The sequence below is a fragment of the Peromyscus californicus genome, unplaced genomic scaffold, assembly GCF_007827085.1.
Source record: "Peromyscus californicus insignis strain IS unplaced genomic scaffold, ASM782708v3 Scaffold_7__1_contigs__length_154581171, whole genome shotgun sequence".
Classification (NCBI taxonomy): Eukaryota; Metazoa; Chordata; class Mammalia; order Rodentia; family Cricetidae; genus Peromyscus; species Peromyscus californicus.
This window is the reverse complement of record NW_026294595.1, coordinates 37,663,306-37,686,968: the sequence shown is the minus strand read 5'-3', so window position 1 is coordinate 37,686,968 and position 23,663 is coordinate 37,663,306. Positions and strand designations below refer to the sequence as shown.

The window sequence follows — 23,663 nt, the reverse complement described above, 5'->3', positions numbered from 1 at the left end:
GATAATGGGTATACGCTCACATCCAGCTTCGCTCCCAGAATGTACAGAGCCCTTTGCGCTGGGCCTAAAAACAGGCCATAGTGATTAGACAATAAGAAAATGTTGAAAGGACTCGTTTTCTTTGCTAGAGATAAGAATGCTAAGAAATCATTTTCAATGATGACATGCTCTTTGGCTATTCCCTCAAACCTCACTGAAGTCTTTATATAAAATGAAGCATATAAAGAGGACTCCAAGATGTACTTGGGCTTCTTGTCATCAACCTCTGCCCTCTAGATTTGTCCCAAACATAAATCTGGAGGGGAATGTGAGAACTCTGTTGAAGACTAGTGCGGAGAGGGAAAGTGGACAGTGTGCTCTAAAGCTACGGACAGAATCCAGTTTGGGGCTTGGGAAGATCTCAGTGCCAGGTTCTGGATTTGATGCCCAGCACCAAAAAATAGTCATTAAAGTTTGTGGTTACCTTCCCAGAAAGAATGCAATATCTTTCTCAAATAGTTTATATGACCTTATAAAACAGTTTTTTCTAAATAAGTTATTTTTAGTTTACCGGTTTTGTTTCCCACTCTTCAATCTGCAATCCCATAACGTCATAAAACTGAGGCAGACTGAACAGCTATTGCATAGGGCTAAGAATGATATGGAAAACTATTGTGAGAGAATAAATCTCTCCCCCAGCAGATATATTATTTATTAATGCTTACACATACATTATATATGAAGGCTAATGACAAGTTTCTTAAATCATTAATAATGAATAATTGTCCTAAGAAATCTCATCGGTATGTCAAACACTGGTAATGATTACATTCTCAGTTCAAGCACAGGTTTAGTCAGGCACACATACCTACATTCAAAAGGACAACTTAATGAGATACTTGGCAACACCTCCTTTGCTGTTCCATGCTACTCCACACTTCACCTGTCGTCTGGCTCCTACCAAGTTGGTAAGTCCACAAGTGGCCTGGAAGTAACCTAAGTGTAGAAAGTGAAAAGTAAAACTTTCTCTCTTCCGATGAGTGCTGAGGAAGCAGGACTTGCCACGTAACTCCACGCGTTCGTTATAGATTAAATGAGACCGACCTCAAATGTTACTCGTGGTACAGTAGTGTGAGCTAACTGCAAGAAGAATGTGCAATGACTTTGGCAAAGGTTAGTAAGCCCTGGGGAGCTAGGCCACTGTTACTTGGTGAAAGCATGGGATACTAGCTCTGGAATGGCTTGCCTATACTCCACAGCTTTCATCTGATACTTAGGGATATGAAGACCCTGGAGAGGAAGTGACTGACTTCCATGAGTCTCCCAGCAAACCGGTAATAAAAGTAGGTCTAGGGACTCCAATCCTTTGCTCCTCTGCCCTTCCCACCACACTAGGACTTGGAACTAACCTAGTGAATTTTATCAAGAGATCTGAAAAACGTGGAACTCCAAAAGAAAGCAAAGCTGCTGCTTGTCCAGGAAACCTGTTCGGGGTCAAGGGTCATGGAGCCGAGTGCCCAGGAAAGAGCACTGAGACTACAGGCTCCGTGAGAGGAATTTTTCAACTACGCTGAGGGCCACGTGCAACAGACTTCTCTTACCGGCTCTAGTTTGTGGTACTTTGGAATACAAAGAGTTTGGAGATGCGGGAGAGAGCAGTGTGGGACAAGGGTAGATCAGGTATTTGAGGGGCAGCTGAAAAGCACATGAGAGAAATTTTCCTTTGTGCTCACTATCCTCCCAACCTGTGACCATCAAAGAAAGAATGACAGAGGAGTGAGTGTCACAGAAGAGAGAGTGGGGACAGCAGCTGCTGGACAAACCCACCTAGCACTGCCCCAGGCAATTGTGTGTGTGTGTGTGTGTGCACATACATGCGCACCACACACCAGCATGCACTATGGAAGTCAGAGAACAACTCTGAGTGTTGGTCCCTACTTCCCACCTTATTTGAGATAGGTTTTCTCTGTTGTTTTGTTGGGGTTTTTTTTTTGTTGATTTGGTTTGGGTTTTTGTTTGTTTGTTTGTTTGCTGTTTATGCCAGGCCAGCTGACCCAAGAGCTTCTGGGGCCCCCATCTCTGCCTTCATCTCCCTCGGGAACACCAAGGTTCTAGATGCTCATGCTACAGGTCCTGCTTTGAGGCAGGTTTGAGGTCCTCATGCTTCTGAGGCAAATGTTTTCAACCAATGAGCCAGCATCCCGGCCTGTGATCTTTTTAAATTCAAATGTGAAAGCAGAAATGACCACAGCGCTAAGGTTTTCTTTGTTGTGCTTCCCATTGTTTGTCTTACTGTTACTTAAAGTGAAACAAAACAGAATTCCACCCACAGTTCACACGATCAGATAGACTTTTGGAGCGATGGCTTACATGATGAAATTTCCCCTCTAGCCAACAGTACCTGGCATGACCATTTTTAGCTCTTTAATCTATGACTTGAGAAAGTTTTCAGTGTTAGTAAACCCAGTGACTGTAAAGCTGACCTCAGGATGAAAACCCCTTTTGAGAACCCAAATCTTTTATGTTCTGCTGTGCCCTGAGTTGTTGACAAATGACTGTTTAAGCTTGTCTAAAATAGTCCAGCTTTATGTTCATCAACATGACCATCTGTGCCATACTTTTTTCTCTTTGTAAAAGAACTGACCAAAGTGTTTCACTGTGTTTTATTATAATTCATGTAAATCCTGGTCCTCAAACTCAGGTGTATAAGAAACACCCAATTACTTTGTTTTTTAGAAAATAGGTTAAATTTGGTTCTGAAACCCCATCCCACTAAGGTGACAGAAATTTTATCTGCATCTTTGTAGAGATTTTCTTCAGCTCCTGCAGAGTGCTGGGAAATCGTTCAGAGAGGCCCCATCTCTAGTCTGCAACTGCCACTGGTTAATTCCCATTTTCTCTTGTCCATACATGCCAGACATTGGACCTGATGGCTCAGGTTGTCCCTGGAGCCCAGTGTCTGATCCGCTTGATTTACTTGGTGAATCCCCAAGCTTCTGTCTCTCCTGGAGGTGCTGCAGTGGGGCTGGCCACAGGTTCCCCACCTCAGAACCCAGATCCTCTATTTTCTCCCATTGCTTTACCCCAATTTCTCTCCCCCTGCCTTCTCAGAAGTGTCCCCACTTCCACTGGTATACCTCAGTGAGGCTGGCTTCCACAGAAGTAAGTCTCAGGAGAAGTGGTTTTCAAGTAGATTTCCCTTTGGATGGCCGCAGTAACTTTCCCTGAGTCAGAGGAACATAGAGCCCTGCCTTCACAATTGGTGAGGGGGAGGAGCTGAAGTGAGAGCCAGGTCTGATGGCGTGACCGCTGTGCTGTGCATACTTTTTCATTGGCCACAGACCACTTGTGGAAGAAGAGGGGAAACTAAGGAGGTGCTTTATAAGCATGACAGGGAACCTTCCCTGGAATAGCAAAATTAAGTACACACCCTACTCTCTACTGGCATGGGTCAGCTCATTCCAGCATCCCTACATCCACAGTGTGAAGTGGATGCAGCCTTACAAATGAGAAATCTAAAGCAGAGAAGTTGCCTAATTTGCTCTGATCTCGTAGCACAGCAGAGGCAAAGTATGAGGCCAGGCAGACTGGCTTTAGAGCCTTGCTCTTACCACACACTGTGACCCTCACTCCTTGTGGAACACATGAGTTTACCAAGCCCAAGGGTCAGTGCCGTCCTGTGCCAATCAGACTCTCCTCAGCAAACAAGCAGGACCAAGGTGCGTTTGTCAGGTGACTCCGAATCCTGAAATGTCCTCCTTCGCTGTCTTGACCCAGGTAATGACCCATTCACCATCGTCAACGAAAACACGGGCAAGTGCATCCAGCCACTGGCTGACTGGATCGTGGCACAGGACTGTAGTGACTCTGGAAACATGTTATGGAAGTGGGTGTCCCAGCACCGTCTCTTTCACCTGGAATCCCAGAAGTGCCTTGGCCTAGATATTACCAAAGCTACGGACAACCTGCGGATGTTCCGCTGTGACTCCAGTGTCATGCTGTGGTGGAAATGTGAGCACCATTCTCTGTACACTGCCGCCCAGTACAGGCTGGCTCTGAAAGATGGATATGCCACAGCCAGTACCAATTCAACTGCTGTCTGGAAGAAGGGAGGCTCCAGGGAGAGCCTTTGTGACCAGCCTTACCATGGTGAGTACAGGAGAGAGGGACTTTGACCCTCTTGCTGTAATGGTTGCTTAATTTGGCATTAAATGTCACACCCAGCACAGCTCGGTCCTGGACACCTGACTGGGTAAAGGTGAGCTGCATGCAGTCTGATGGAGTGGTTCTAACTACTGAAGCAACCCAGAACCCAGTTTATTAGGAGGAGTGCACGGGGAGGGGCTAGCTAGTCCAGGTAGGAGGTCTCTATGGGCTAGCAGTCTCAGGCTCTAAACATCCAGGAGGAGGAAGCTGCAGGTGCTAGTGTTTGCCCACACTGGTCAGTAGTTGGTAGTCACTTGTACTTGGACCACAGGAAAGCTTTGCCTTTCTCAGCCTGATCGGTATGGAGAAGGCTTTGCCAGCTTCCCATGGGTCTGAGGCATTGGCCCTTAGCGTGGCTGTGCCCATGTCAACAATACACATTCACTCAGGCTTTCCTCAGTTCTCCACGACTGAGTTGAAATGAAGTCACAGTGACTAGGCAGGTACTGTGAGCTGCAGTCACACAGCCTTTTGGTGTGGTAAACCCAGGACTTGACTTCCTATGCCTCATTTACTTCCTATGATGCCATTTCCTCAAATGTGAAGAAAAAGGAAATGTTATACTGATAGGAAATACTTCATATAGGCTAAAGGCACATAATCGAATAATATTGATCTAATCCTAAGTTTAAAAAGAAAATAAGAGGGGTTGGAGAGATGGCTCAGAGGTGAACAGCACTGGCCATTCTTCCAGAGGTCCTGAGTTCAATTCCCAGCAACCACATGGTGGCTCACAACCATCTATAATAGAATCTGGTGCCCTCTTCTGGCCTGCAGGCATACATGCAGACAGAACACTGTATATATAATAAATAAACCTTTTTAAAAAAAAAAAAAAGAAGAAAAAGAAGTGGGTTTTTTTTTCATGCCTGGGAAATTTAATATAATGGAAATATTTTGCAAGTCTCATGTGGGTTTTCATAATATTTTCATCCTTGGCATAGGTATCACATGTTGCTCTTTGTATTTATGATTTGACATTTTAAATGTGAACTTTTCTTTGGTCATTTCCAAAAACAAGTACGTGAATATTGTCATGACCTTTGCTCTAGATTGCAATGAATCTTCAGTTTTTAAAAAATACTTTTACTCTTTGAGAATTCAGTGCGATGTATTTTGATCATTTTCACTCCCAGCTCCTTTTCCAAATTCTTCCCAGGCCCACCCCCCACACCCACCTTCTGAGCTTCCAAATTTGTCCTTTAAAAAATAATAATAATAGCTCACTGACTGGAGTTTGTGCTGCTCAAGTAGCCCTAGTTGTGAGACTTTCCTCTGGAACATGGTCAACCTACCAACACACCCTTAAAGAAAACCGACTCTCCCTCCCACAGAAGCCATCAACTGTCCATAGCTCCTCAGTTAGGGGTGGGGGCTCAAGACCCCCTTCCTATTCCATGCTAGAAGTTGAATATTGATCTGGACCACGTCATCTGCAGGCAACCATAGCCGCTGTGAGGGCATGAGTGCAGCCATCCTGTCGTATCCAGAAGACACTGTGGCACTCCCATCTTCCCTGACCTCTGGCTCTTTTCTAACCTTCCCATTCCATCTTCTGAGATGGTTCCTGGGCCTTGAGAAAGGGTGTGCTATAGACGTTCCATTAGTAGCTGAGCACTCTGCTTGTTCTCGGCACTTGGCCAATTGTGAGTTTTTGTATTGATCACCACCATGACCACACAAAGAGACTTCTCTGATGGGGTCTGAGAGCTGTACTAATCAACAGGTAGAAAGATACAAACTTAAATGGTGACTTTATATTGTGTCCGTTTCACAGAATAGTAGTAGCAGGTCCCCCCAGGGACCTGTGAGCTCTCCAACCGTAGAGCTTGACCCTGTTTACATACCAGGCATATGTTTCCTGTGGAGTGAGTCTTAAATCCAATCAGGAATCGATTGGTCACCCCATTACATTTGTGCCACTGTCCTACCCATGGGCATTTTCTTGCACCCCGGTCATCACTGCGGCTCACAGCATTCATCGCTGGGTAAAACTGTTGGCTGACTCCCTCCCACGCCCAGCAGACTGGAAAGCATCTTCCAGTGCTATGGAAGCTGCCTAGCAAGGTGGAAACTTCCCGCTCTGTACCAACTTGATTTCTCCATGTCCTGTCATCAATGTGTGTGGTGTCTTCAGCAGAGGGTCTGACCATCAACTTCTGTTGGGCAGCTAAGAGCAAAGCCAATAGCCTGATGGTTTGGGGCATCTTTAGGACACCTGTGACCCAACAACTTGAGGGGAAGTATCCCACATTGGCACTGAGCCTTTTATTTGGCAACCTGTGACTTCTGTGTAGGGTAACGCCAAGTAAATTCTCGCATATGAAAATATGTAGATACTCATTTATATGAAACTTCTACTTAAAAAGTAGGTTTTATATGGCTTTTTTAAGCTTCCTAAGGGTTAATTATTCTTCTCCCAACCCCTCCTCTGCCCTAGCCTTCTATTCCTTTCCCCACTTAAATCCCCCTCACCATTATTCCTTTTTCCCCTCCATATCACCTGTGTTCTACTACCCCCCCTTAAGATCTTCCTTTCCTCTTCCTGAGTCTATGGCCATAGTCAACGTAAATGGGTTTGAAGGGAAGATAAAGGACATCCTCTTATATCTGGCCAAAGACTTAGGATGGCAACTTAATTCCCCATTCTAACCGTAGTTTTTCCGCTTAGAGAATCTCTATTTCTTGTGAAGATCAAAAAAAAAAAAAAATTCCAGGAGTGTCTGGTTCTGCTCTTAATGAAGTGATATTAGAGACTTGGAGATGGGGTTTTCCTTGCCTTCAACTCATGGCCTTTGAATCACTAAATTTTCTCTTGGCCAGCTTCCTTTGGAACTCCAGAACTGTTCACTGAGGGCCAGGGCTCAGTGTGAACAATGCTTGCTCTGCAAGCATGGGGACCCAGAGTTTGAATCCTCAGCATCCATGGAAATCCTGGGTGGGTGTGGCAGCCTGCTTGTAATCTTATTGCTCTGGAGGTAGAGGCAAGGGATCCCTGGCTAGCTAGTCTAGGCCAATCAGTAAACTGTGGATTCAGTTGAGTTGGGGAGTGATCAAGGAAAAAGACCAATGTCTTCACATGCACATGCATGGCCTCACATGCACATGAGTGTGTGCCCACACACATACACACATACATATACCCCAGAGAAATAAGGAGAAGGAGGAGGGAGGAGGGTGGGGAGGTGGACAGGCAGAGAGAGACAGAGACAGAGATCACAGGGGAGAGACCGGGTTGTGGCTTGAACTTAAAGCAATTGCTTTCTGGATACCCCTTAAGGACAGGCTTAAATATTGTGCAACAAGAGTCTCTAACTTGGCAACTGAAAGAAAACATTGAACCCGAAAGAATGGCTCCAGATTGCATTTTGTTTCTGTTTGTTCGGGGATCAGGAAGGATCGTTTCCTTGGCAGCGCTCCATTGTCCTTCTGCCCTCGGTTCTTTTGAGAGAACAGTTGTAATCTCCAACTCCCTCAGACCCTGAAGTGTCTTCATTCCACTGAAACGTGTTTTCTTTCTTATTCTGTGTTTTATTTATGCGTTAATAATTTTCACACAACTGCTAAAGTGCTCAGCAGCACAAAAATGGGGAGGGGGAGGCCTCGAACCCTCCACAGCAGTGCCCAGGAGAGGGACAGAGTCTGTGCGCTGCACAGCCAAAAGGCTGGATTTGTTTCTTTACCGTTCCAAATTCAATACTTGAAATCCTAAAAACTTTTAGACCCTTAGCGCTCTGCCCGATTAAGAGTCCCATCAGATTTTCATTTGCACAGAGGCCAAGGCTGCCCCCAATCTCAGATCCACTCGGTTTCTACAAGTGGGAAATCTACAAGGCCCTCTTGACTTGTCCTGCTTTGTCTCCCTCCGCTCAAATTTAACCAGATATGAGGTCCTGCCCTTTCGAACTTTTAAAATTTACATGTGCCCCTTCCTATCTTAAAGTGAGGGACCTTTGCCAGGCCTCCTCTAACTCCCAGCCCAGCTGTCTATCAAAAGAGGAACAAGGAAAGTAGGCTATTCAAGTCCCAAGCAAGTAAAGTCCAAAGTTACCCTGCTTGAGGCACAGCTGGGGGTCAAAATTCATTCATTTCTCCAAATAACAGTATCTTTTTTCTCCCTTAGCTTTTGTAACCTGTTTTTTCACTTTGACTATATTAATCTACCATGATGTTTGTGGTTTCCTCAAACTTCATCATAGAAATCATCTTTATACTGAAAATGCTTTAACTGTAAAATTTTTTATGAATGAATTGCTGTTCACTAGCTCCTGTATATACAATGATGTCATAAGACATCTTGACCCAACTGGCATCTTCAAATCACAAATGTTTGTTGACTTACGCAGCGGAGTTCACAGTTCCTAGGAATGAACTGTGAACTCCGTCTGCTCTTGCCGACTCCCTGAAGCCTGTCAAACTCTGTAACTATTTGTCTCATTGCTTAAGCAATTCACTTTCCATGTAAACCCCTGATCTCATAACTTTGTGTCAATGCCACACTCAGCTGTTGATCTGAAGGTGTTGTCACCCCAAATCCACACATTCAGAGAAGAGTCTTGTTAGGAGAACCTGTCTTACGAAGACAACCCATGGGATGCAGGTGGTCTGTCAACAGCAAAGACAAGTGGGAATAAAAGGCCTAATTAACAGAGAGCCTCCGTTCGAGGCCTGCATCCGGCCTGGCTGTTGTTTGCTTATTGGTTTACAAAGCACTGGGTGACACAGAGAGCTGTATAATGACACTCCTCTTGGAGCTATGTGTAACCTGAAACCTATAAAAGCAGTTGATGGTGCAAAGTTGTTGGTGTGTGTCAGTGACTTGTCAAAGAGGCTGTCCCTATACCATGCTTCACGATGAGCCACCAAATGTGTCCTTTTAACCACTCCTGAAAAGTGGGGATTTCACGAACAACTCTGATCTTACAGGTTTGTGGTGAGGAACAAGTACAGAAATGTGTCTGAAAGCATTTTGCACATGGAAATAAAAGGTTTTAGGGAAACCCGAGCATCCCGGAAGCAGCAGCGCATTGCATCGTGTCCTGGGGTTGTCCTCTCAGTATTGTAAAAGGGGAGGAAAATGGGTCACGGGCCTTGGGGAATTTTTTCCTTTTTCTTTTTGTGGTTTTGGTTTTTCAAGCTAGAATTTCCCCATGTAGCCCTGGCTGTCCTGGAACTAGCTCTGTAGACCAGGCTGGCCTGGAACTTGGAGATCCACTTGCCCCTGCCTCCCAGAGTACTGAGATTAAAGGACCATATGCACCCAGGGGAATTTTTTGATGTGGTCAAATTTGAAACATGTGATGAGCATGCTACCACAAAGGGCCACCACACTATTTAGCAGAACTATTCTCTTGAAAGCTATTTATGTGGCACAGGAAAACAAAATCAATGACCCACAAAAGATTTATTATTATTTTTCTTCAGTAAGGCATCCAGATGGTTCTTCCTTTGTGATACCTTCCAAACTTAAGTCTCTGCTTCAGGCACATGAAGACTGGGGAATGACAGAGGATGTAGATAGAATCAAAGGCTAGCTTAAGCATACTTTAAAGCCAACCTGTGAGACTTTCTGAGAGACCCTAAAAGCCTGATGAAGGCTAATGAGTCTTGATGATGACACTCTCCCTTATGGCCATTCTTTCATTGCTCAATAACCAGAGGTTTGAAGAAATCGAAGCTAAGGAGAAAAGGTGACAGAAATAGCTACATGGTTAGCTGCTCTGTAAAACGTGTTTTCAAGGGGACTGACTGTTATTGGCACAGCATTGAGCACTTCCTCTGGGGTCCCAGGCATATCTGCATTGTGATCGTTTTCCAGTACCTCTCTGGGGACTAGAGAAAAATATTAAAATGAAAGCTAGATCTGCCACCTCCCTGGTCACCAGCTTCTCCCATCACTGCCCTGTTAAGGCCAGTTCTTTTTGCATAACCCGAATTACCATGTCCTGACTCTCCCCAAGCAGCTACTTGGGAATCTAGCAGCTCTCTTCCTTCGCTTCCTCCAAAGCCACCGCCTCAACTCTGTTGGGTAACCGTGTCCCTTGCCCGTCTGGCTAATTGCATAAGTGGTCCCAGGTGTTTCTTTGGCCCCACACTCACCAAAGAAATGGAGGAGAGTTGAGTCTCTGTCCAGACAGCCATTTTGAGGAAGTAAGCTGTCTCTGCCCCCCATGCTGGGCTCAGTCGCTTCTGCCTTGATCAAGCCAGAAAAGGACTCTTACTCTGTCACCAAATACACAGTGGACAACCCTTGAGGTAAACACTGATATTCTCGGTTTGAAATGCAGAAACTAAGTTTGTCTGTAGGCACACAGGAGACCCCAGATTTCAAAGTCCAGACCCAAGCAGTCAGTATCTAAGCTCTTTCCACAGTGTATAGCCTGTTCAGATATTGTAGGCTCATACGTGAGACCAGCACTCTTTCTTTTAAAAGTTTTAGGAATTAGCTATCCTAAGGTGGATTGTTCAGCTTTTAACTCTCCCCTGCTTCCTCCCCATCCCACAGAGATATATACCAGAGATGGGAACTCCCACGGGAGACCTTGTGAATTTCCGTTCTTAGTTGGCGAGACGTGGCACCATGACTGTGTTCGTGATGAAGATCACAGTGGGCCCTGGTGTGCCACTACCCTAAATTACGAATATGATCAAAAGTGGGGCATCTGCTTAACAGCAGGTATGTATGGGCTGGCGAGCTCCAGTGGCGAGAAGAGAGTGAGGTAAAGGGCGGAAGAGGGAGTTGAAGGTGACTTGGAAGTGTCTGCAGCAGATGTGATCCTAGAGGAGGAGTGTGCGTTGGCAGGAAGGGGGGGAAGTCGTGGGCAGCTTTGAATGTGCCTTCAGAAGCCGGTCAAGGAGAGAAGCAGGACAGTTTGTGTCCTGGGAAATGAGGAGGGGGAGGACTGCGGAAGCTTCGTCTACATCAGGGAGAAGTGGAAAGGGCATGAGCAGATGGGAAATTGCAGCTTCAAAGGACGAGTTGGGGAGAAAGTGGAATGTAGGAGACCGTAGCTTGGGCAGAAGGAAGTCACCCTTGTGCGTTTCATGAGGCAAACAAGAGCAACAGGTACAAAGGGGCTGAAAAACCGTATTTAGGATGGTGACGACTTATAGTGTATTTGTGGTCTGAAGCCAAGAGTGGGGGGGTTGGTTAAAATTAGAAAGCCAGGCATGGCGAGGATGCTGCCAGTAACCCCAGAACCGTGGAGGGTGGCTGGGGCTTGCTGGCTGCCAGCCGAGTTTCCAGTTAAATGAGAGAAACTGTCTCGGGAGAAGATGGAGAGTGACAGAACAAGACACCTGGTGTCTCCCTCCTGCCTCTGCTTGAACACACACATACACACACACACCACTAGCACAGGCACCCGCAGGTGCCAACCTGTGCACATGTACCACATACACACAGAGATAAATACTATGGGTGTTCTATGCTGTACACTCATGCTTATATGCCCATGTATGCATTTGTAATGTGAGTTCTATAATATTAATTCTATTCGTGGATTCAATCATCTATTCAAATATTACAGAGAAATTTGGACTGAATTTCCAAAATAAAGGAGTTGCTATGCTCCGAATCTTAGCCATTTAAGCAGCATGTCTGTACCCACACCTACAGTTCTTTCTCTGCAGGCTATAGAGAAGACTGCGGACATCTTTGCCAAGCTCTAGGGAACATGTTTTCCATTGGCTCAGTGTTCCACCCTGTACATAGGGAGACTCCCATCTTCAGGCAAAGGGCACACAGGAACTGGTGAAAATATGGTACTGTGGTTAACAGGGGACAGAGGGAAGGTTTAACCAGCTTGAGTCCTTTGCGCTGCTCTGATTTCCACTTCAGCACATAGTGAAAGGACCCAAGTACGGTCCTGCAGTGACTGCCTCCATTTTGGCACATCCTAAGAAAATGTAAATAGATTGCAATCTTGTAAGTGCTCCAAGTAACAGAAAACACTATGCCCTTATTTCATGATCACTAATTTTTTTTTATCAACAGAAAACGGCTGTGAGGGTAATTGGGAAAAGAATGAGCAGATTGGAAGTTGCTACCAATTTAATACTCAGGAAGTTGTTTCTTGGAAAGAAGCTTATGTTTCCTGTCAGAACCAAGGAGCTGACTTACTGAGCATCCACAGTGCTGCTGAATTAGCGTATATTACGGGTAGGTTTAGCTTGCATGTGGTAGAGCGGATAGCTGGATTTGTAAAGATGCTTCCTTCTTCGACATTTCATATCCAGGCGTGCTCTTTTGACGATGTCTTTTCTGGCCTCTCTTAAAATTTAAACCTTAACAGTGAAGCCTGCAAGGGGGGAAAAAAAGGATTGAATGTAAACATAATAATTCCATGTGTTGAAATGGATCTTGTGAGAGAAACTGATGTTTAGAAAGCAAGTTAGAGTATAATATAAAACCCTCATCCTAAATGGGAAAAAATGGAGAGGAGAAAGTGAACTCTAAACCTCTGAACATCACCAAAGAGAGAATTTGAGGAAGATAGATTAGATGGTGAATCATGCAGTTCTCCTCACAATGACTTACATAAATAATCAACAGCAATCTACATGGATTTCTACCCACCAATGAAATAAAGAAAAAAATGGCATAGATACAGGACGAAATACTGTGAAGCCACAAATGGAAGAGAAACTGTCCTTTGTGACAATGCAAACATCATGTTAAGTGAAACAAGCCAGGCGCAGAAAGGTGAATGCCACAAGCTGTCAGTCATCTGTGGAATCTAAAACCTTGATCTCATGGGAACTGAAAGGAGAGGAGAGGGAAGGAAGTAGGAAGAAGGGGGGATGGGGAGAGGTTGCTCAGCAGGTAGAAAGTAACAGAACTAAATGGTGGTGTTCTCTTACACAATGGGGTGATTATGGTTGACAGTCATACATTGCATATTTCAAAATAACTGGAAAGGATTTGGAGCACTCTTATCACAAAGTAAAGATAAATGTTTAAAGTGATAAATATGCCCATTTCCCTGATTTGGACATTATACAGTGCATCAAAGTATCACACTGTGACCCATAATATGTACAATTACTATGTGCCTATTAAAAACAGTAATGAAATAAAAAGTAATTGAAGCAAAAAGAACACCTGCCAAAGTGGACTTGCCCTTCCTTTAGTCTGAGGCTCTCTACTGTCAATCATCCGCGTGATAGCAAAGGTGACAATTAACACAGCCTCAAACTGGTCCAAGTGGAAGGAGAGAAAAAGTCCAGCTCTTGATGGTCCTGACCATATATGCTGCCTGGATGCTTCATATCTATCCAACAAGTACACTTAGAACTTACCCATTTCTCACTGACATCCACTGGGTTGCCAACATGGTAGAACACTTTAAATCCTATAATTCCAGTGAAGTCCATACAAATTACAAAGACTATGCAGTAATGAGACAAATCAGGGACTTTAGTTCAAAAGATCACATAATGTGTGTCCTTGCTACCTGCAGGTAAGTGCCAGGATTATACAGAGCAGCGATTGCTTCCTGGGAGGCGGGGTGGGGATAGCTGAAAAACCTTCATAGGAAGGATGCAGCTGAATCTGCGGTGGTTAGGAAGGATGGGTACTCCTTAGTATCCTGCTTGAACCACGGCAGGAAAGTAGAAGAGAAAACAAAAAGCATTCCAAATATCAGGTAACACGATTAAGTCTGGAGCACCAGACATATCTCTTAGTTTCCTGGACTTCTTCGGGAATGCTGGAAAACCAACACAAATGTGCATTAGATTACATCTTCTAGTGTGTTCTGTAACCGTGCTGGAGCTGTTGCAGGTGCTTGTGGGGTAAAAGAGAAGGATGAGTCCCAAGTTCTCTCCCCCAACCCTGTCAAAGCTTCTACACAAACACCCATCCTCTCTTTCCTTAATAAAGCATCTTTGCCATCTACTTCCTTGAGAAAGGTGGGGCAAGCCCTAAATTCCCACCCCACGCTTATATCTGTATCTAGACTGTGGCCCCTCCAGCTCCTCCAAAGCTCTCCCTTCTCCCCAAGATCTTTATGTCTGACCAGCCATTCTCTCACACTTTCATTGTTATCACTGTACTGACTCCTTTTCAACTGTCTACATCCTGTGTAAATATCCACCATTGAAGATTCATTTCGCTCCTGGGTCCTGGGAGCCTGCCTCCTCTCTTAACCAAGTTCCTTTACAAACCCCGAAAAGTCCTGCTTTATACATTTGGCTTCTAAAGTATTCATTGTGGTGAAGATTATGTATAACCAAAATTGCTCTTGAAAAGTCCTCATAATCTGGATATGTTTTCTCTCTCTGTAAACCCTATAGTCTATAATACACACACATAGACACCTAGTAGGGGGATAGATAAGGATGTAATGTAATAATATACATATTCCCCTGTGAGTAATTAGGAAACAGTTATTAAGTAATTTACAGCCAAAAAGACTCCAACAGATTTATAAAGACCCCCATCTTAATGTTTGTCAACATCCTCTTCGTCATTCATAGACCATTTCATCGTTGCTCTATCTCTTCTATCAAGCCTTCAATTAATTTTTCAAATTCTTCCCCTGTGGTTTTGATAAAATCTTTCTTTCGAGCTTCATAATCTCCTAAATGGTGGTAAAAATCCTTACAATCATTCTTATTCTTTCTGCGTTTTCTCCAATTTGTATGGACCCATTCATGCATGGACGCATCCATATTTTGTATCCATATCAGGTAGCACATGGACAACTAGACTCACTATTGAAACTATTTGTGCTTCCCTGTCCCCTTCACAACAGGTGTGTGTGTGTGTGTGTGTGTGTGTGTGTGTGTGTGTGTGTGTGTGTGAAAATACATAGTGAAACTGCCACTCTGAGAAAATTCTTTTACCTCAGAGGAGGAAGAACTAGACAAGCTATTTGGAAAGCAGAATTGAAGAAATTTATTAGACTTTGGTCTTCTCAAAAGAATAAAGTTTTGTTGTCTCTTAACGTGACCTGCCTCTGTTGCCTAGACATCTATCCATAGTGAGATTCCTGCTTCAGTCAAGACCTTCTGTTTTTTGACTGTCAATAGAAACCTAGTCTGATTTATATAATTTTGTCACTATTAAAAATTATATAAATTCCATTCATTTCTTCATCTTATGTGTTTCTTGTATTTTCTCTTTGGCTCTTTTTCTTCTGTCTGTTTTGTCTTTTTATGCTTTGTTTGTATTAATTGATCATTATTATTATTATTATTGTTTTATATGCCTGTTTATGTGGATTTGTGTGGGTGTGGAGGTGGGGAGGATCTGGGCGGTGTTAGGGGAGGGGAAACCATAATCAGAATGTATTGTATGAAAGACCTATTTTCAATTTAAAATTATATAATTCCTACAGGAAAAGAAGGCATTGCTAGAATTGTTTGGATTGGACTGAATCAGCTCTATTCTGCGAGAGGTTGGGAATGGTCAGACTTCAAGCCACTAAAATTTCTTAACTGGGATCCAGGTAAATGTATACAGGGTAAAACCTTCAAAAACGAAGAACTTTTTACTCATCCAGAGCTTTTAAAAGTTTCATGTATTGTCAGATCTCATGGTTGCTTTCTCAGAATTTTTTTCTAAAACATTCTTAAGTGTGCTGTTGTTTTTGCCAAGTTGAAGCACACCATGGGCAAAGGAGCATTTGCTCCGGGGCTTTAGAGCATCCCTAGATTTTTAAGAAGAACAGAATGAACCCCACAACATGGCTGGGAACCATTCTACAGCCCCTCGGGTCTTGACTGCCAATGCTTAGTCTAGAGCTTGCCTTTAAAGCAGGAATAGCCCTTCCTTTTCTGGTTCTTAGGCTTGCCCACTATATCACCTAAACACTGAGAACACAACAGCTGTATCTTATTACACAAATCAGTCCCACAATGAAAATAACATCCTGCTTAGCCAGAAACTCTACAAAAGAAAGGACGAGGAACCTTTGGAAAACTGGTCTGACCAAGGCCAAACCTAAATAACATTAATAAAAGTGTTCTGCCTACATAGAGGAGAAATCTATCAGTACTATCAAATGACCATGAGGTTTGCATTAACAAATCTTATTAGTAAACAAGGTAATACTCTATTATGTCAAAACTAGACAATGCCAGGCAAGTGCTCCACCACTGAACTACAGTCCCAGTCCCTAATGTAATATTTAAGGCCTTCAAAGGCAGAATCATATGTTAATATTCCATCTGGTTGTAAATATTTACTGGAGAGTAAATTTAATATAGACTGAGAGGTTCTGGCCACAGGCTGTTGTCGTGGAAGTTGCTCTAGAGCAGAAACTGATTTGTCTTCCTTGCCGCGAATCCGCTATCATGGATCAGAATGTTTCCCCTCCATCTTGCGTTTTAGAAGAGGCATAAATGATTTCATTGCTCTTCACTGCGGCTTATAACTTTTCGGTTTAGTTGAAAGTTTGAACCATACTGCGAGTTCCCATACAGACATACACTTATGAATTTGAATGATTTTAAGCACCACTCTGGCCCTAACCTCCTCCTGCCTCCTTGAACATCTTTCTTCCTCAGACACACCCAATGCACCCATGATAGGTGGAGCAAGCTGCGCCCGGATGGACACAGAGTCGGGGCTGTGGCGGAGTGTTTCCTGTGAAGCTCAGCAGCCCTATGTCTGCAAGAAGCCATTGACCAACACGGTGGAGCTCACAGGTTCTTCCCCTCTTCCTCATATGTACAGCTAAGTCTCAAGGCCAGAGTTTCCTGGTCAAGCAAATGCATGCCAGATACCCATTTTCACCTTTCCTACACTTGATACTGCCGATGTTTTCTCGGTCCCCAGAACCCATGCTAAAATGCTACGGTTGTGCATGTTTGAAATCCTGGGCTGGGGGCAGTGCAGGAGGATCCCTAGGCTTGACTGTCTAGCAGTCTAGCTTAATTGATGAGCTTCGGGTTAATGAAAGACTATCTCAAAGGAGGCTGATGGTTTTCATGACAATCTGAGGTTGTCCTTCGGGTGCACACGCACACTAAGTAAGAGTTTAAACTGTGTGTGTTGCGCGCATGTGAGTGTTCAGGTGCACGTGCCCATTAGTGGAGGCCAAGGCTCTCACTAATGGAAGTTCACCCTTTCAGCCGTCCAGTTGAGCAGCCCACTCTCAGGATCCACCTGTCTCAGTCTCCAATGCTAGAATACATACAGGTCCACACATCCATGCCCAGATTTTTACAAGGGTGCTGGGATTGGAACTCAGATGCTCAGGTCCCCATGACACTGAGAGCCCACTCTTACCCAGCCATCTCCTCAGCACTGTCAATTTCTTATCCAAAAAGGAGCATAGAGCAATTTAAAAAAAAAAAATGGTTATATAGAACAAAGAATGTAGGGAAATGTCTTATTGATAATAGGGAGAAATGAACATTTATCTTCCAAGTTACCGATTGTAGCCCATCTGACAGAAAGTATAACAGAGATACTGGTACAAGGGGGAATGTGCAAGCGCTGATGATGGAGTAAGTAAACACCCTGAAGTCGCCATTGTTAGTAAACCGTGATGTTTCCATAACACTGAACGGTGTGTATCTATTATAGCTGTGCCGGTGGGAAGCAAGGAACGGAGCACAATGATATGCTTACCTATCATTTTAATTTTGTAAAACTGTGTCTTCGTGGAGACAAAGACTAGACTATGGGGAGGATTGTTTGAGTTCATTTACATGTGATTGTTCTCTCTGTTCCTTCACCATAATTGAAATATCTCATGGTCATAATGAATGCCATTTAGAGCCCAAGTTAATTGAGTTAATCTTGCAAACCCGAGACTAATTGAACCTAAACTTTATCAATTTGTTTTTTAAAAAAAATACTCTACAATTTTTGTAGCTGTTTATTTGTTTGTTTTTACATCCTGACCAGTTAGTTTCCCCTCGTCTCTCCTCTCCTCCAGTCCCCTCCTCTTCCCCATCCACTCCTCTCTTCTCTTCAGAAAAGGGCAGGCTTCCCATGGATATCAGCCAGCCACGGTATATCAAGTTGTAGTGAGTCTAGGCACTTCCTTTCCTATAAGGCTGGACAAGGCAACCTGGTAGGAGGGAAGGGTCCCCAAAACAGGCAACAGAGTCAGAGACAGCCCCGATCCCACTGTTCGGAGTCCCACAAGTAGACCAAGCTACACAACTGTAACATATATGTAGCGGGCCTAGGTCTATCCCAGGAAGGCTCCCTGGTTGTCAGTTCAGGCTCTGTGAGCCCAGGTTAGTTTGATTCTGTGGGATTTCTTGTGGTGTCCTCGACCCCTCTGGCTCCTACAATCTTTCCTCCCCCTCTTCTACAGGAATCCCCGAGCTCCACCTAATGTTTGGCTGTGGGTCTCTGCATCTGTTTCCATCAGTTGCTGGACTACTCCATGTTTTTAAGATAACTGAGTTAGCTTGTTAAAAAAAAAAAAGAAGAAAAGAAAAGTTCCAGAGAGGATCTGGATAAGTTGAACAACAACATACTTTCTAGTTTTGCTAAGGAGAGTGGTAGCCCTTTGTCTCTGAAAGATTAGTCTTCCCTTGTGGATTTCACCATGGTCAAGCTGAGATTCCTCCACTGGTCTTTCAGAGTGGATGAAGCTGTCTAGAGAAGCCATTTGCCCTTCCCCTTTCCTCCTTTGCTGCCGTCCCTTGAGTGGAGACAAATACCACATCCAGTTCCTTCCCTCTCTACCCAGCCTGTATTCAACAGTTAGTGTTAATAGGCATCCGTTGTTAAACTGGTCACGCAAGGAAAGAAAGCTTGACTCCTTCCAATGTCAGAGCCATGGGTGGGGGTGCCTTCCAAATTTCAGACCTGGAAAAATGTTGTCAGCATCTGGCTTACTCCACACCTGTCTTCTGCCTATGAGGACTGAAGTCATTCCCCTTCCTTGACCTTGTCTATGCCCCTTCAGCAGTACAGTCCAGTCACATAGCATATGTGTTTCTCAGTAAGTACATTTCGTACCTGAATCTCTGCAGGAATTTTTATGATGTCAAATATACATTAAGCACAGCATACAATTCATGTCACCCTGAGAGCTGACATCACATCTCCCAGGTTTCCAGAAGCCTTGTGATTCAAGAAAGAAAAAACTTGCAGTGTTGTTGATTCAAACTAGATCTGTCTTTACTGGAATGTAAATCGCTGCTTTCCCCCAGATGTTTGGACGGATTCAGATACCCACTGTGAGGTGGGCTGGCTGCCCAATAATGGATTTTGCTATCTGCTGGCAAATGAAAGTGGTTCCTGGGATGCAGCCCATTTGAAATGCAAAGCCTTCGGAGGTGACCTCATCAGCATCCATTCCTTAGCAGATGTCGAGGTGGTTGTCACAAAACTCCATAGTGGGGGTGAGTTTTCTGTTTTGCTTTGTTTTGTTGTAAACCTCTTGTTTTAGGAGTTTAAAACATTTCAGGCCAGGCATTGGTGGCACACGCCTTTAATCCCAGCACTCGGAAGGCAGAGCCAGGCGGATCTCTGTGAGTTCAGGCCAGCCTGGGCTACCAAGTGAGCTCTAGGAAAGGCACAAAACTAAAACTATACAGAGAAACCCTGTCTCGAAAAACAAAAACAAAAAACAAAAAAAATTTCAGGTCTCCTTGTTTTCAGACTCTTGGTGGGAATGAGAGGGTTACAAACTGTCCCTGGATCGGCACATTTGTAAGTGGAGGTAGGGTGTTCAGAGGAAATGGACTCATCCTGGACCTGCCCGGTCCAGTGCTGTAGCTACCAAGAGGCTTTTGAACTCTTGAAAGGTAGTTAGGAAGAATAAGGAGCTGAAGTGTTAGTTTTGTTTAATTTTCTTTTTTTTTTTCTTTTTTTTTTTTTTTTTGCATTACAGTTTGAATAGCTACTACTGCCTAGCGGCCACTGTTTAATCAAAAACTCTCCCTCTTCCCATAATTGTGCCACACTTTATTTGAGTTCTTCTGACAACTGACTTGATGATCATTTAGCTTTTACAATTATCGGGAACTAGATTGATAAACAAAGACATCCTAGACTGCCTGTATTCCGCCCTCTTCCTAGATTCAGGCTGCAGAGGTCCCTGTTCCGTGTCCGAATGGTGCTAATGTTTTTCCATGTGAAGACAGTAGTCAGTCATTTCAGGGCAGCAGTGGACATGAACAATTTCTAATTAGAATACCTGTGGTTGTATCTGTAGAGTTTCACTAATACCCAGAAAGCAGGGTTTGTACCGTAGATCTCAGACACATGCAGGTGGCCAACCCCAGTGCAGCCTCTCTCTATGTCCTTTGCCTCCATGAGTGACATTACAGGCCTTCAAGACCCACCACCTTGCCTGCTCATCAGCCTTCTAAACACGGGCGACCAAAGAATACCAGGAAGCTCTTAAAAAGACGTTATCAGCACGTAAAAATCAGTAACCTACATATTATAACATACAGCAGAGCAAAACCAAACAAATAAAAGACTTTTCTTTTAGATGTCAAAGAAGAAATATGGACAGGCCTTAAGAACATAAACAGCCCCACTTTGTTCCAGTGGTCAGATGGTACGGAAGTCACTCTAACGTACTGGAGCGAGAATGAGCCGAGTGTTCCCTACAACAAGACTCCCAACTGCGTTTCCTATTCAGGAAAGGTAGGACACCTCCTGTGGCTTATTTATAGTCTTTTTGTTAGAGCTAATAATAATAACATTGTGCTGGGAACGGGATTTGTGTGCAAGCTGAGAGGGAAAAGGTAAAATCCTGGGGAGTGTCATTCTGATAGCGGGTGAGTGGAGGGTAAACAAAGGCAGTCACTGAATAAGCAGCCTGCTTTCTGTATAGAAAAGATATACAGATGCTTTGGAACTCTGTGTCAAACTGTCTCAAATAACCTGCCTTCTTCGAGGGTCTGAGTCTCCATCAGCCTTTATGCTCGCTATGATTGACGTTTGGCAGGTAGCCACAGGGTAGCCTGGAAGGTTCCATCCATGCTACGATTAAGTTCAAATTAATCATAATTTGAGGCTAATTGGAAAACACTATTCAATATTTCAATTTTATACGGTTTTCAATATTTTAATTTTTATAAAGTATTAGGTTAGATTTGTCCAGAAAACTGTCTTTTCCTGAGATGTATAGCTTGCTAATCATTCGTTGAACATGCTCTGGTTAGGAGCCTAAAATAGGCTGTATCATGTACAGAGGACTTAAGCACCTCTTTTAATTTTGTTTGGATTGCTTTCCTACAGGCAGCTCTCTCCTGGTATTCAGGGTGACTGTCACCCAGACATCTAGACTTTAAATGGAACCCACAAATTGTGTTCGTATTTAGAACTGTTTCAGTCGTGAAGATGTGTTTTAGAAGGTGTCACACTTGGTGGCCTACTTTAAAAGCCAAGATGTCTCAAAAACATTGTCAAAAGTGGAAGTGACGCGTGAACAGAAGGCAGAGCTCCACAGCCTGCCTGAGTTCAACACTGACCCTCTTCACAGTTGAGCCACTGACATTTCATTTCAAGAAGCAATGCAACTTAGTTCAGCCAAATTAATTTTATGTGGCATACTTGAAAGAGAGAATTTTGACGTCTATATTGGAGTAGAATTAAAAGAAACTTTTGCCCTTCGACTTCTTGAGTAGTAGACCACACAATCACCATCATCCTTATGCGGATAAGGAAATGTGAGCAAACATTGGCTGGTGCTTCCCAAAGACTTTTACTCTGTGAACTAACTGCAGCCAGGTCACAGGGAAGCGACCAGACGCTGGCAGCTGTGTGAGGGGTGGTGGTGTTGGTATTTTACTCTTTTCGGGGGCCCACCATCCTGTTCCCAAATAAATCACACATGGAGGCTTATTATTACTTCTGAATGCCCAGCCTTAGCTTAGCTTAGTTTCTTGCCAGCTTTCCTTATCTTAAATGATCCCGTCTACCTTTTGCCTCTGGACTTTTCCCGTTCTCTAACTTCTGTAATCTTACTCTTACTCCATGGCTTGCTGTGTAGCTGGATGGCTGGCCCCTGGAGCCCTCCTCCTTCCCTGGCTCCTAGTTCCCAGATTTCTCCTTCTATTTATTCTCTCTGCCTGCCAGCCCCGCCTATCCTTTCTCCGGCCTTGCTATTGGCCAGTTCTTCGTTAGACCATCAAGTGTTTTACACAGGCACAGTAACACAGCTTCACAGAGTTAAACAAATGCAACATAAACAAAAGTAACACACCTTAAAATAATATTCTGCTACAGAGGGGCTTTTCTCTATTCAACTTTCTGACTAACTGTCCTCGGTAAGGTTTTATTGGTAAGCTTCTAAGAAAGGGAGTTTGTGCTCGCTGTGACCTGGGAACGACAGGCTGAGCCATTACCTTTCCTGGCCTCCCAGAGTTATTGTGATTTAATTCTACATATTTGGCAAATATTTCCTTTGGTAAGAAATATTTTTTTTTCTTCTTTAAAAGTTAGGTCAGTGGAAAGTCCAGTCCTGTGACAAGAAACTCAGATATGTATGCAAGAAAAAGGGAGAAGTAACCAGTGATACAAGGTCTGATAAACTGTGTCCTCCAGATGAGGTAAGGAAATCCCTTCACGAATTTCCCTAAGCGGAATTTTCCTTCCTTGGTTAAAGATGACATTGAAGTTTAACCAATTCAAACTTGCCAAGTAAAAGTACTGATTTCTGCTCATTTATTTGAGAAAAAGCGAGAAAGAAGAGAATCCTAACACATTGGCATTCTTACAGAAAGAAAGATTTACCTATTTATGAATGTTTCTATAAACATGCAAATATGACTACTAGCCTCATTATTGATGGTTCGATTTCCTCCAATGACAGTACTCTTACTGAAAAACAATTCAACTAACAGCTGCAATGGGGTGTGTCGGGTACAAAGGACAAAGAAAATTATGCCACATCTCGGTCATGTAGAGATCTGTGAAACTGATCCACCCTTATCAAGTGAATAATCATGTCCACCCCTTCCTCACGTGGATGATTTTGTCCAAGTAACAGAATCCTACTTGTTTGAGGGGGACATCATTAAGTTTCAAACGCTGTGATGCTATTCCTCTTTTGATTTAGGGCTGGAAAAGACATGGAGAAACCTGTTACAAAATTTACGAGAAGGAGGCCCCTTTTGGAACGAACTGCAATTTGACCATCACCAGCAGGTGTGGCCATCAGCACACATATCCTAGATAACTTTTAACTGAGGTTGCCTAAACCATTCCCTAAGGTGGCAGGCGGGAGTGTGTGTATGGGGGGGGGGGAGTGGCTTTTATTTCAAAAACTGTGAAACATTTGCTAGATTGGTTCATCTTTTATAGATTTGAACAGGAATACTTGAATGATATGATGAAGAAGTATGACAAGTCCCTTCAGAAGTACTTCTGGACGGGCCTGAGAGATGCCGATGCCCGAGGAGAGTACAGTTGGGCCATCACTGGTGGAGTAAAGCAGGCTATGACCTTTTCCAACTGGAATTTTCTTGAACCAGGTGAGTGTTTTATGAAGGCTTGACAACGCCTCGAGACAGAGCTTACAAGGAGGGGGTTGGTATAGCGCTGA

General features: G+C 43.8%; 1 protein-coding gene across 2 annotated transcripts in view; it reads left to right on the top strand.

Moving 5' to 3' along the window:
• Window positions 1-23,663, top strand: part of Ly75 (lymphocyte antigen 75) — a 132,339-nt gene that overhangs the window by 2,693 nt on the left and 105,983 nt on the right. For both annotated transcript variants that reach the window (XM_052724695.1, XM_052724693.1), the window contains exons 2-11: window positions 3,757-4,128; window positions 10,691-10,861; window positions 12,182-12,346; window positions 15,528-15,638; window positions 16,699-16,839; window positions 19,312-19,503; window positions 20,601-20,758; window positions 22,558-22,668; window positions 23,178-23,266; window positions 23,423-23,592. In XM_052724695.1, coding sequence (XP_052580655.1) covers window positions 3,757-4,128; window positions 10,691-10,861; window positions 12,182-12,346; window positions 15,528-15,638; window positions 16,699-16,839; window positions 19,312-19,503; window positions 20,601-20,758; window positions 22,558-22,668; window positions 23,178-23,266; window positions 23,423-23,592 — 1,680 coding nt within the window. The remainder of the gene's footprint in view (window positions 1-3,756; window positions 4,129-10,690; window positions 10,862-12,181; window positions 12,347-15,527; window positions 15,639-16,698; window positions 16,840-19,311; window positions 19,504-20,600; window positions 20,759-22,557; window positions 22,669-23,177; window positions 23,267-23,422; window positions 23,593-23,663) is intronic.